Source organism: Homarus americanus, unplaced genomic scaffold, assembly GCF_018991925.1.
Source record: "Homarus americanus isolate GMGI-L3 unplaced genomic scaffold, GMGI_Hamer_2.0 scaffold20465, whole genome shotgun sequence".
In the NCBI taxonomy this organism is placed as follows: Eukaryota; Metazoa; Arthropoda; class Malacostraca; order Decapoda; family Nephropidae; genus Homarus; species Homarus americanus.
In genome coordinates this window covers 10678729-10693204 of record NW_024756914.1, presented here as the reverse complement: position 1 = coordinate 10693204, position 14476 = coordinate 10678729, and the positions used below count along the sequence as shown (strand labels likewise).

At 37.6% G+C, this 14476-nt stretch overlaps 1 protein-coding gene across 13 annotated transcripts in view; it reads left to right on the top strand.

The window, feature by feature from the left end:
* LOC121857175 (1-phosphatidylinositol 4,5-bisphosphate phosphodiesterase eta-2-like) overlaps positions 1-14476 on the top strand; it is a 163423-nt gene that overhangs the window by 112203 nt on the left and 36744 nt on the right. For all 13 annotated transcript variants that reach the window (XM_042353105.1, XM_042353099.1, XM_042353102.1 and 10 more), the window contains 3 exons: positions 4390-4550; positions 13434-13554; positions 14033-14118. In XM_042353105.1, the coding sequence (XP_042209039.1) occupies positions 4390-4550; positions 13434-13554; positions 14033-14118 (368 nt within the window). The remainder of the gene's footprint in view (positions 1-4389; positions 4551-13433; positions 13555-14032; positions 14119-14476) is intronic.

Sequence of the window (14476 nt, the reverse complement as noted above, 5' to 3'; positions counted from 1 at the left end):
ACAGAAGATGAACGTCTCTGTCCCTGACTGCCTTGAGGCACGCCTCTCCTGCTTGTTTATGTAAGTTCTACCAGGCATTTTCTTCCTATATAAACTAGATTCATCAGCATTAAGCACTCACTCTGGTCTGTAGCCTTTCTCTCTTATTGTTTTCTTCCACTTGGTGGGAATTACATCTGCGGCTGTGTGGTCAGCTGATGCGGCCTCCCCAGTCTGCTTCACATTATGGAGTGAGAATCTTTTCTTAAAATTCTTGAACCAACCTTTACTGGCACTAAAAGTTGGTTCAGTCATGGCACTAGCCCCTTCACCACCCGTTGACTCGTAAAAATGAGCATAAAGACTTTTAGCCTTTTCACCAATCACGTTGCTGTCGATAGGAACATTTTTGTGGTGCCGGTCCTCAGTCCAAATGTTCAGTGCTTTCTCAGTTTTCACAATGTTCTTGTCACGAACAACCTGCACCACTTTAGCACTTGCAGGAACATTCGCTTGAATAGAATCACAAATTACTTGTTCATTCTTTCTAATGTACCGCACTGTGGGTTCGTTCACACTAAACAACCGACCAACCAGGGCAGCACTCGTCCCCATTTTTAACTTGTCTAATAATTAAATTTTCTTTGCCAGGGTCATCACTGACTTTTACCTTTTATGTTTCACTCCACTAGCACTGACACTAGGCAGTCTTTTCGGGGCCATTTTCACAAAGAAACACAAAGTTTTGAGAGTATGACACAGGATGCTGAGTCAGGGGTACTGGGTAAGGGAGATGCTGCAGGCGTGTGGGGTAACTTGTTGCACTGAAGGACAAGGCTAGCCACCAGCTGCTTACTGCGAATCATCGAAATCACGAATCTTAAACCTGGTAATGGGATTTGTCTATTGTACCTGTTACAGGTAGAGGTTAATAACATATCATAGCTGTTTTTGTTCAGGTAAATACAGTAGAACATCGATTTAAAGCGATTCAATTTAAGATAATTGATTAAAAACGACACCCACAATTAAAGATAATGTTTTAATTTAAAGCGAATCTTTCCTATTTTGTGCGAGTCAACCTGGCGCATCTTATTTTAAAATTCGCGCCTAATGTTTCTCTGGGCACGCTACACTGTCCTAAGGACAAAGCTGTACTGTACTAAATGATGACTAAAATTTTTGTCAAGTGCAAACTATCGCATGATTATATTCAAATTAATCACTACCTTATAAGAATTCCAGCAATGTAAATTATATTCTCCCCGGTCACTTCTGTAACATTTTATAAAAAAAAACCTAAAACTCAATCTAAAGGACATAAATAAACAAATAAATACTTCACTAGACCCTCGACGCTAACTGTCAAACATGTCACTGTCACATACCCGCCTCCCCTTCCTCCCAGCAAGGGTTTGGTGGTTATACAGTAGGCTTACAGTTTTTATCTTATATAATATCATCGACTAATGTTAAGAGAATATAATTTGCAGTGCTAGTATCCTTGCAAGACAGCGAATAATTTGAATATAAACGTCATATATTTTGCACAAGAAATAAAATTTTTAGCCCTTCGTAATAAAATTAATTAGAACATGTCAGCTCAGTGACGTTTTATAAGAGAAAACTTAAAGTGGCTCTTAAGGACAGATAAATAAATAAATAAGGACTAGACCTTGGCATCAACTGTCAAACATATCACCTCCACCCCCATCTTCCCATCAGCTGATCGCTAGTAAACAGTCCATTTCACGTCTCATAATTTTAGCTGTGTTGATTTATGAAGGTTTGTTTTAACATAATACTACAAAAAACAATGTTTTGTTTATTCTAGGAGATGGGCTGAGGTGCATCTGGGTAGACTCAGTCTTTTTAGTATTTTGTGTTTCTCTCAAGTACCAAACTAAATTATTCCATTGAAACAACACTTGGATTTAGTGTGAATTCGGTTTAAAGCGACCTCTCTTGGAACGTATCTCGTGTTATATCGACGATCTACTGTAGTTAAGCTCTTGTACAAGATATTTGAACACTATCTTGTAGTACAGCCATCTCCAGATTTACACGATACTGTAGTTACGTTCTTGAGAATGGCCGTGTAATTCAAAAACATATAAGTCAAACTTAATTATCCCATAAGAAATAAAGGAAATGGCAGAGGTTAAGGGAAATGCTCCCTAAACACTGTAATTTGTATCTATTTCCTTCAAGGTTTTATTTACAATAATATGATACAGTCGACCCTCGGTAATTCGGACCAATGGGGGGGAGGGTGTCCGTTTTAGCCGATAGTCCGAATTAACCGATTTAGGGGTTAATATCGCATTATATTTCAAAGTCATTGTTTTCGTCACGATTTTATCCCACTTTCCACTGTAATACGCAAGTAATTTCAGCAAAAATATTACATTTCCGTGAATGTATTATATCGAGCACAGTATGAATAGAATATCATTGTAATATAACAGTATTTTAACCGAAAACCAGTAAAAAAACGAATAACATCTCATGAACATCGAAAGCTTAGGTAAAGTCTTTTGTTTTCGTCATGTATTTTATCCTATTTTACATTGAAATACATCACGTTTCAGCAGAACTACTATTTATTTCCGAGAATATATTCATTCAGGCGCAGTTTAGGTAAAATATACGTGTGATGTAACAGTTTTATAACTGAAAACGATTCGAAAAATACGTGTAGCATCTAGCTGATTGATACTCAACAGCTGGTGGTGCGTCATGCGTCGTTGTAAACAATAGGAGGTTGAAGTGGATTACCGGGTATTATATTACGTGTGAAATATCAAAAAGGTTTTTATTAACGGTATTTTTTGTAGATCAACGAGTACTGTGATACCGTATATGATATGATAAGTTAGCCTATGCTAAGAACTTCAACATAGACTACTGAAAACACGTTGTAAGGTAATTTAGCCTATTGTAAGTTGGTGAGCTTCATTTGCTGAAGGAACGGCACAACTTTTCATTACTAATTGGTACATATTTTACGTTTCCATTGTTTACTGGCAGTAAATAGTAAATATTTTTCATGTCTGAAGCTAAAAGTTCGTTCAGATTTTGTCCGAATTATCCGAAATCCGGATTAAAGGGGTCCGAATTAACGAGGGTCGACTGTAACTACAATAATAATATAATGATACCAATAACAATATAATAATAATAATAAAATAATAGAAGCAAACCTAATAATACAGTAGCAAGAAAATAGATTTTAAATGAAACTTAGTGCTAACATTTATGTTGAGTGATGGCTGGCTGGTGAGAGAACTAGTGGTGGTGTTACTTGGGGAGGGAGTCAGATGACAGCAGGTGACGGGGGAGGAGTAGTAGGAGCTTGTGAGATGGCAGGTGTGATGGTTCAGGTGATGTTACTTTTCCTTTTTCGTAAAATAGGAGAGCAATGTGGTACTGAACTAAGCTGCCTGGCACAATGGCGCTCTTTTCAGAACCATTATATTGAAAAAAAAACTTCTTGTTATTTTAAAAATGGGTATTAATATAATACTAGTGTTTATTTAAAAACGTGTAAATTACACTCGTGCAAATCAAGAGGTGACTGTAATGTATTTGGAAAATGCTGAAGGATCAACACAACTGAGTTATTCCTAAATATTTGTAGCTGGGTGGACTGTGTGAGGCAAGGAGGGCTGGCAACTGTCTGGCTCAGTCACAACCTGGACTAGTGAATGGGTTAATATTAGATAGCCCTTGGGTGTGTTATTGATGAGTAGCATTGATGTACAGTACGTTGTTATTGACGGAGAGCATGTGCTGTTGACAGATATGTACAGTATGTTGTTATTGACGGAGAGCATGTGTTGTTGACAGATATGTACAGTATGTTGTTATTGACGGAGAGCATGTGTTGTTGACAGATATGTACAGTATGTTGTTATTGACGGAGAGCATGTGCTGTTGACAGATATGTACAGTATGTTGTTATTGACGGAGAGCATGTGTTGTTGACAGATATGTACAGTATGTTGTTATTGACGGAGAGCATGTGCTGTTGACAGATATGTGCAGTATGTTGTTATTGTGGAGAGCATGTGTTGTTGACAGATATGTACAGTATGTTGTTATTGACGTAGAGCATGTGTTGTTGACATATGTACAGTATGTTGTCATTGACGGAGAGCATGTGCTGTTGACAGATATGTACAGTATGTTGTTATTGACGGAGAGCATGTGCTGTTGACAGATATGTACAGTATGTTGTTATTGACGGAGAGCATGTGTTGTTGACAGATATGTACAGTATGTTGTTATTGACGGAGAGCATGTGTTGTTGACAGATATGTACAGTACGTTGTTATTGACGGAGAGCATGTGCTGTTGACAGATATGTACAGTATGTTGTTATTGACGGAGAGCATGTGTTGTTGACAGATATGCAAGTGAGAAATCTCAGCTGATGAGTGCGGACCAACTGTGTGCCTTCCTGCAAAAAGAACAAGGCCTTCCCAACTATGATGCTAACCAAGCCACCACACTCATCAATGAATTTGAAATCAGTGATCTCAAAGACCAAGGATATATGACCCAAGATGGTGAGTTGTGGTTATTGGATATTTATATGGGTGTAATGTCAGGGCTTACTCACCATCACCTTGCTAGTTTATTAACCAAATATGAATCTTTCTTTTGCAGCTTTCATTTTTATTGGACAGTAATTTTCACTTACTATTTTGTAAAATTGCCAAATATAAAATTAAACTGTAGTGTGCTCTCAATTGTTACTTGCATAATACTCAGCCTTCACTTATGTCAACTTTTATAATCGGCATCACTGCATGTGTGATGCTCCTCAAACCTTGGCTACACTACACAGACAAAGCAATGTTGTGTCAACTCAACTTTATGATGGTAAAGTATTATCACAAACATGACATCTCTGAGATGGTTTTGGGACACAGTCCAGGGGCCTGGAGTGGCATTATAAAATGTCTGTCTGTCAAACTTGAAGAAAGTGACCTACTTGTGTAGCTGCAGCAGCCGTGCCTGGACATACCATATTGTACGTGGTATTTGTCGACCATTTGGTGTGTGGCCTTATTGAAGTCCAAGAGAATGGTTTCTTGCCTGATTTTAACACAAACCTGTAATAGACATTCAATACTAACATATCAGTCATAGATTTGAATAACTTTATGTACCAACAAACACTTTCATACACATTCAATTCAACAGATTTATCAACGATTTGCAATTTCTTGATATACCTGTATTCAAGAGCACTTACTGGCTGTCTTATTGTTACAGCAACACCCTGTCTTGCCAGTGTGAATCATGATCCCTTCAGGCAAGGTACTAAGCATATGAATCTCTCTTATCTTTCCATTTGAAACCCAATAATGTATTCTTTTGGCACAGCAAGACACTATTTCACTCCCTTTTTCTTCACAACTGTTAATGGTGTGTGTTTTCTGTTCCTCTTTCCATTCCACAACCACTTGTATTCTCACTAGTTAGTAACCAAGCAACTTTGAACTGGCATACCAGTTATCAACAAATAACACACGGCATTTTCCAAGATATGGTGACAGTGGTATGCTATATTATGCAATGTATCCTTGGCACACAAAATTACTGAACACCACAGTTCCTACTGTACTGTACTGTACTGTACTGTACTATATACTACTGTACTATATACTACTGTCCTGTACTATATACTACTGTCCTGTACTATACTGTACTGTACAATACTGTACTGTACTGGTACTTGTACTGTACTGTTCTGGTACTTGTACTGTACTGTACTATATACTACTGTGCTGTTACTTGTACTGTACAATACTGTACTGTTCTGGTACTTGTACTGTACTGTACTATATACCACTGTACTGTACTATATACTACTGTCCTGTACTGTACTGTACTTGTACTGTACTGGTACTTGTACTGTACTGGTACTTGTACTGTACAATACTGTACTGTACTGGTACTCGTACTCATACTCTACTGTCCTGTCCTGGTACTGTACTGTACTGTACTGTACTGTACTGTACTGTACTGTACTGTACTATACTATACTGTACTGGTCTGGTACTGTACTGTACTGTTCTGGTACTTGTACTGTACTGTACTGTACTGTACTGTACTGTACTGTACTGTACTGTTCTGGTACTTGTACTGTCCTTGTACTGTACTGTTCTGGTACTTGTACTGTACAGTATTGTAATGTCCTGGTACTGTACTGTACTCAGAAACTAATAACTTTATAAACTTTGGTCCCCCTTAAACACAGTCCATTGGAGTCCACAGTCTGAATATAATTTATGCTTATGGGCTCATTTTTCCTTCCGTATGTATATAGAGAGGTGTGAAAAGTGCTGGATTTTGTTACTTAAGTAAAAGTATTATTACATTGGCAAAGTATTCCTCAAGTAGAAGTATCCAAAGTTCAGTGTACTCGAGTAGAAGTAAAAAAGTATCTCGTTCATAAAGTACAGTACGCAAGTACTAAAAGTAAAAAGTAACAACAAAAGTAATGTTTATATCAAATAGCATTACACTTGTTTATTTGCAAATCTTTCTCTTGAGATTAATCAATAACTGATTCTAAAAATTATGGCTGTCCAATCAAGATCTTTTATGCCTAAATATAAGCCCAACGTGAGCTACTGAAAGAGAATACGTCCAACCGCTCTTCCCCCTACAGTCCATTGCAGGGATAGTGAATGGGCTGAAAATATATCCATCCAACACTTTGATAACTTTCTTTCTTATCTGCACAAGTATCGTTGACGTGGACTTACGGTCCGCAGACATAATATTATCTCTGCTGGCATTAGGTTAGGATACAGACCTATCTGGCATGTACCCGAGGTGTGGGATGACCTGCACTTCTCTTCCTGTAAACTCTGTAACTGTCCCAATGCTAAAATCCTTCAACATTATTGCCTTGACTGTCCCTCTGTCAGGGACCTCCTTCCACAGAGAGAGTCACTAACCACTGTGTCACCTCCTACTTATTCATAATAATTTAGATTTAATTCTTGTATGCTACCCACACTTTGGTGGGTGCTAACTCCCATTGGCCTTAAATCATACCAATATTGTCACCATATCACAAGTCATAGCGTGTACTGTGAGACACGAGTACCAATGTACTGTATTAGCATCTGACCGCATGGTCTTGTGACTAGGATTGTCGCTCCCTAGGGTGCAAAAAAATTAATTAAATTATAAATAATAAGCTCAGCATGACTAAACAGACTCTCACAAGCAGCAGGTGCAGGTAGTGGGGTGTTAAGCTTGAGAGATAAGTCACATAATGTTGGGAAAGACCTCGGTAGCTCCATTCCATCCCCTGGGCATGCCAAGTAGCTTTCAGGCTCCTTCAGTTGAGGAGTTTGAGGACGACAGTTACCTCCATAGTGACTGAGTCTGACTAAGACTCGCCATGAACTGGCCCTCTAATTGGGGTGTGGCTGTGTCATTTTTTTATTCTAATTGATGAGTGGCTGAATTTTTCACACCACGTAGCATGTGGTGGGTGCTGGGTGAGGGAGGCAGTCGTACTTAATTATTTAAGAGTTTAAATACTCGGTCTGGCATATACGTATAGATACAGTGCAGGCTTTATATCCAAAACAAAATTATGTAACGCATTTAAGAATAACAGCCTCTTTAAAATTAATTTTGGTTACAGGTATAGTATACAAAGAGCAACTGACATTTAATGGGAAGACCAAACCCCTGAAGGAAAGATGGGGGAGAAGAGAGGGGAGGGTAGTCAAGGTGCTAATGGACACAAGAAGATCAAAGGGAAGTCCGCTGTCATGGCCACTGCCACCTGACCTAACCTTTTATATATATATATATATATATATATATATATATATATATATATATATATATATATATATATATATATATATATATATATATATATATATATATATATATATATATATATATATATATATATATATATATATATATATATATATATATATATATATATATATATATATATATACACACAGTATTACCCCGCTTAACGCGCTTTCACTTAACGCGTTTTCGCATATACGCGGTGCCTTGCCAAAGCTGAACTTTCACTTAACGTGGCATTTTTCATCATATACGCGGTGAGTGTCCGGCTCGAGAGCTATTTTTAGATTCACACCACCCGCCACCCTGCCTGACTGCCTGTTTTAGCTCATAAAATTCATACAAATTACCCAGCCAGAATATAATTTACATTGCTGGAATTCTTATAATTTGGTGATCATTTTGAATATAAACAACATATATTTTGCATTAAACATACAATTTTTAGATAAAAATTGTTCTCTAGGTAATTATGTTATCTTTTGTCCAAAATATATGACATTTATATTCAAAATATTCCTGGTCTTACAAGGAATCCAGCAATGTCAATTATATTATCCTAACTTTAGTTTGAGGTATTATTTATTAAAATTTAGTGGTTATCCCACACATCTCCTTGGGACGGTTGGTGGGGGGTGGGGGGGAGGGAGGGACCGACCGACCATCTGTTACCCCGTGAAGAATTATTATTTTTTTTATTAACTGAAGATATTTGTTTTAGCTCATAAAATTCATACAAATTACCCGGTCAGAATATAATTTACATTGCTGGAATTCTTATAATTTGGTGATCATTTTGAATATAAACAACATATATTTTGCATTAAACATACAATTTTTAGATAAAAATTGTTCTCTAGGTAATTATGTTATCTTTTGTCCAAAATATATGACATTTATATTCAAAATATTCCTGGTCTTACAAGGAATCCAGCAATGTCAATTATATTATCCTAACTTTAATCTGAGGTATTATTTAATACTAAATGTTAAAAACTCTTGAATGGAGGATTGGTGGGGGGTGGGGGGAGGGTTGGGACTGACCACGCGGTTGGAAGAGGGGGGAAGGCAAGGTGGGGTACTTTGATTGACAGATAGTGTCGAAGAATATTTTTTTTTTTATATTAACTGAAGATATTTGTTTTAGCTCATAAAATTCATACAAATTATCCGGCCAGAATATAATTTACATTGCTGGAATTCTTACAATTTGCTGATCATTTTGAATATAAACATCATAGATTTTGCATTAGACATACAAATTTTAGATGTAAAGTTTATTCTGAGTAAATATGTTATCTTTTGTGAAAAATATATGACATTTATATTCAAAATATTCCTGGTCTTACAAGGAATCCAGCAATGTCAATTATATTATCCTAACTTTAGTTTGAGGAATTATTTATTACTATACCTGGTTTTCCCCCCAAAAATTTCTCAGAGGGAAGAGCCAGTGAGTGTAGTGTGAGAAGAGGGGGAGGGAGTTGAGTCCATTATTTGAATGGACATTAACTTGGCGACTGTATTTCTCTATTTCTCTTAAGTATTAATTGTGTGCATGTACCATCATAAAATTAAGATGTTATTTTTACTACAACATAGTTATTTGTCGTCAAAAAGTGGAGTTTGGGGGTCGGGCTGGGTTCTATTGGAATTAATCCCATATGTTCTGTTATTCACTTAACGCGGACCCTCTGGGTTCAATTGACCGCGTTAAGTGGGGTACAACTGTATATAAAACTTGAATGTAAACGCCTTATGTTTTGCTCAGGAGATAAAAAATTTTTGCTCTTTGTAATAAAATCCTTAAATTAGAACTAAAATTTATATGTCTGATGTGAGCTATAGCATGTTTATATTAAAATTAATCACCATCTTATAAGAATTCCAGCAATGTTAATTATATTCTCCCATGTCAGTTCAGTGACATTTAATAAGAGAAAAATTTAGTCACTCTTAAGGACAGATAATTAAATAAGCACTAGACCTTGACATCAACTGTCAAACATATCACCCCCCCCCCATCAGCTGATCGCTAGTAAACAGACCATTTCACGTCTCATAATTTTAGCTGTATTGATCTATGAGTGTTTGTTTTAACATAATACAGTTGTACCCCACTTAACGCGGTCAATTGAACCCAGAGGGTCCCACGTTAAGTGAAAACCGCGTTAAGTGAATAACAGAACATATGGGATTAATTCCAATAGAACCCAGCCCGACCCCCAAACTCCACTTTTTGACGACAAATAACTATGTTGTAGTAAAAATTCTATCTTAACTTTATGGTGGCATGAAAAACAAGTAATATAGAAGAGGTTAGGTTAGGAAAGATAAAGGTTAACATAGGAAAAATAAAGAATAGGTTAAAAAACGAAAATTTTTGAGGAACACTCACGGTAGTAGAAGAGATGGGTCGGCATACGGGGATGGAGGCTGGTTCCGAGGCAGAGGGCAGATTACTGCCCCTCAGGTGAATCACCATTACTAGGTGAATCACCATTACTAGGTGAATCAATATCACTGTCACTTACAGTTGTTATGGCTTCCCTGACAAATCCCTCAAAATCAACTTCACTATCACTGGCTTGGGCTGGCTGCATCCTTCTTTATTGTACGAATCGTAGATTCGTTGACGCCATGCTGGCGCGCGAGATCAACTTGGCGTCTTCCTTTCTCCAAATCTTGAACAATTTGGTACTTCAGCTCGTAGCTTAATGAACGTCGTGTCTTCTTTGGTTTAGTGCCGCTGGGTCCAGGTAAGGAAAGGTTTCTCTCTGGGGGTGGTGGTCCGGCGGAAGCCATTTTACGGAACAATGGATGCGCGTTAACCCGGCGTGGCCTTGAGGGATGAAACTGCCGCGGCTAGGTCAAGCGTCGTCTCTCCTCCCTCCCTCCCTCCCCGGGGTAGTCACGTCATAATACTTTAAGCCAATTACAGCTAGCAGCAGAGGGGGGTAGGGCTGCATGGCCAATCACAGTCCGAGACGTCATATGACGTCAGTGATAACGCAACAAAGACACACACTGCGCAACCTTACCGCGCCGCTTACCCAAGCGGAGGGAGGAGGAGGGAGAGGCAGGCAGGCAGGCGGGCGGGTGGGTGGCGCGTGGTCAAAATCTAAAAATAGCATCCGAGCCGGACACTCACCGCGTAGCTGTGGAAAAACCCGCGTTAAGTGAAAGTTCAGCTTTGGCAAGGCACCGCGTATATGCGAAAACGCGTTAAGTGAAAGCGCGTTAAGCGGGGTAAACTGTACTACAAAAAACAATGTTTTGTTTATTCTAGGAGATGGGCTGAGGTGCATCTGGGTAGACTCTCACGCCCGTACTATTAAACAACCTCTTCCCTTGAATAGGGTCGTCGTGTTTCAACCTGACTCATTTAGTTTAAGACCCAGGTTGAAACACGACCCTATTCAAGGGAAGAGCTTATTTAATAATATGGGGGTTAGTCTTTTTAGCATTTTGTGTTTCTCTCAAGTACCAAACTAAATTATTCCATTTAAAGAACACTTCGATTTAATGCAAATTCATTTTAAAGCGACCTCTCTTGGAATGTATCTCGTGTTATTTTGACGTTCTACTGTATCGTATTTCTTGGTCCAGTGTGTCATGATGTATAACCCCGTAAAGGTGCACGATAATCTTTCAGTGAGTGGACACAATAAAAGATGGATATTGGACTGGTTGAATTGACAATGAATCAAAACAGTACCTGTATGATCCTGTGAGTGGAGGCTACAAACAGGACATGGGGCAGACTGCTTCAGGGTCAGGGTTTGGGTCTTCACATTACAGTGTTGGAATAAGTTAACGGGAATAAACTTTGAGGAAACAATATCAGTGCAAGGGCAGATCCAGGGGGGGTTCTTGGGGTCTGGACCCCCCCACCCCCTCTTTTTTCACCCAAAAATTCCAATACTTTTTCTTTAATGCAGTATTGTACTCAGGCATTTTTGTATAGTAAAAGTATTTACTATTGACTTCAGAATATCTCCTAATATCAAGTGTGCATGGCTTCAAAATGCCCTTGATATTGGTCAGATTTCAAAAAATCTTCCGAGAGCTTACAGCACCCCCCCCCCTCCCCCCTCCCCAGCTGGGTAGGCTTGCTGCGCTCGCCATGTTCCCCCACCCACAACTTCTTGGGACCCCCCTCTTGATATTCCTGGATCTGCCCCTGTAGTATGTCACTTCAATTGGTAAGTGATCAACTTAAGATAAAATTAACTATGATTTACAGTATTGTTTAAGTAACCCAACGCTGTGCTACATCACAACACTAATCCTTATCCTATAGACACAAATATAACATATAATGATTGTACCTAACATAATATAACATACATCACCCATATAATGATTGTACCTAACATAATATAACATACATCACCCATATAATGATTGTACCTAACATAATATAACATACATCACCCATATAATGATTGTACCTAACATAATATAACATACATCACCCATATAATGATTGTACCTAACATAATATAACATACATCACCCATATAATGATTGTACCTAACATAATATCTAGAGCAGCACAATAATATATTTAAACCAAAACATGAATACTGTAAATGTTCCCCCACACATGATGTTTCTGCCTCCCGGCTGTATCTGCCTCACCCCACGCCTTCAACTATATACAATAGCATGGAACTTAATAAGGCATTTCCATAATATTAGTCTTTACCAGTTTTTAATCACCTTTGATGATCTTGCATTACATAAATATATCAACATAAGAACCATTAATATTATAAATCAACACATCAGAAATGTTAACATTAAACCCAACCACTAAATTGTGCACACATACCAATACACGTTAAAGTAGCCACACAATTACATGTAAGAACAGTAATGTTTTCATGACTGAGCCTGACATCTCTAGTTCATCGTCACGTACACTCGCCCACAAAAGTCCTGTCGTCTCTCCTGCTGTTCCACGAACCCTGGGATTCAAACTCGTGAACCCAAATCGGGAAACGCCGATGCAATATTCTGTCCATAAAATGATTTGGATTTGCATGTCCGAATCTCAAGGTTATTGGTTCAGGAGGAGAGGCAACACAACTCTTGTGGATGACTGTACATTCTCCGTTTCATTACCAGTACAGTGTATTGTGTTCTATGAAATCCATAATGTAGCCAAATTTTACATGCGGCAAAAATAATTTCACACCATACCAATGCCTCTTACTGGGTGTACAGTATATTATCTAAATTGGTTAAAGTATTTTCCTTTGTTAATTTTATTTTTTTTGGATCATTTAATTGTCAGTGGCAGACAGGAATAAGGGTATATTGTTCCCTCAGTATTAGTTGTAAACTAAATAGATATTGTATTACATTAAATGGTAACCTTGAGGTCATGAAAATATTGCAAATTTAAATATATTAGGTGTGGTGTTTATAAAAGGCATGTTCCTCGTACTTTAATGGCTCCCAGAATTCAGTGTTTTATCTGCTGTACTGGACTGGACTGTATTTTCATGTTGGTCCACAAAACAATTAGCATTTGTTAATGCAGAAAATATATGGTAATAATTTAGAATAATTTTCACTTCTAGGATTCTACCACATGCTGCTGTCTGATATGTTTGATATTTTCAACCATGAGCATCAGAGTCATGTGCACATGGACATGACTCAACCACTGTCACATTACTACATCTCCTCCTCCCATAACACGTAAGTACTGTAACGGGATGAGTTTCGTCAACAAGAGTTTGTTTCCTTTCTGGGGTGAGACATGGTCAAAATATGTTGACTGTCGTATACTGTACAGTACTTTATTTTTTAAATGTTATTTAACATAAGTTATCAAATGTGCTTAGTAATAAATTACAATTAAGTCTTCAGGTTAAGTTGATAATTTCATTATTTTCTCATGTATTTTGGAGTCCCAGTATTTGCTTACTCTGGTGATTAAATGTGACAATTTCATTGTATTTTAGCACAAGAGAACATAATATTGTTTGGCTTCAAGGTTGAACTCCATCCTTGGTTTTGAAAATGTTTACCTTATAATTCACTCATTGCTGCATTGTTTGACTTTTGTACAAATTTATTGTTGTCTTCTGTAAAATGTGTTTGCACTTAGATTGTTTATTATTGGTCAATTGATGCAAAAAGCTTTTTGTTCTAAAACCTTTGATTTATATGTCAGGTACTTGACTGGACACCAACTGGCTGGAGAAAGTAGTGTTGAAGGCTACATAAGTGCACTTAAACGAGGCTGTCGGCTCCTGGAGTGTGAGTATAGTACAGTACCAGTTATTATCTTGTACGGTACACCATGACGCACCGCAATAACTTGTGTAAAATATTCTTGGAACATTATGATGGAACAACTTGTGTTGCTACAATCACTCTAAATCTGCATCCACCTTCCTTTATTTGTATTGTAATCTCCCACCAATATTCACCTGGCATTATTTTGTGTTCAGGTGTTGCATCTTGTACTCAACTGGTAGCCTTCTGTTTCAGGTGAATTAATTGATACAGTATTTGTTTCAACGTATCATTTACCAATTATGTTCTGCACATTTACCGGTACAGTAGTTAATAATAATTTTTTCTGATAGACCGGTTATAATATTTCCATTTCATA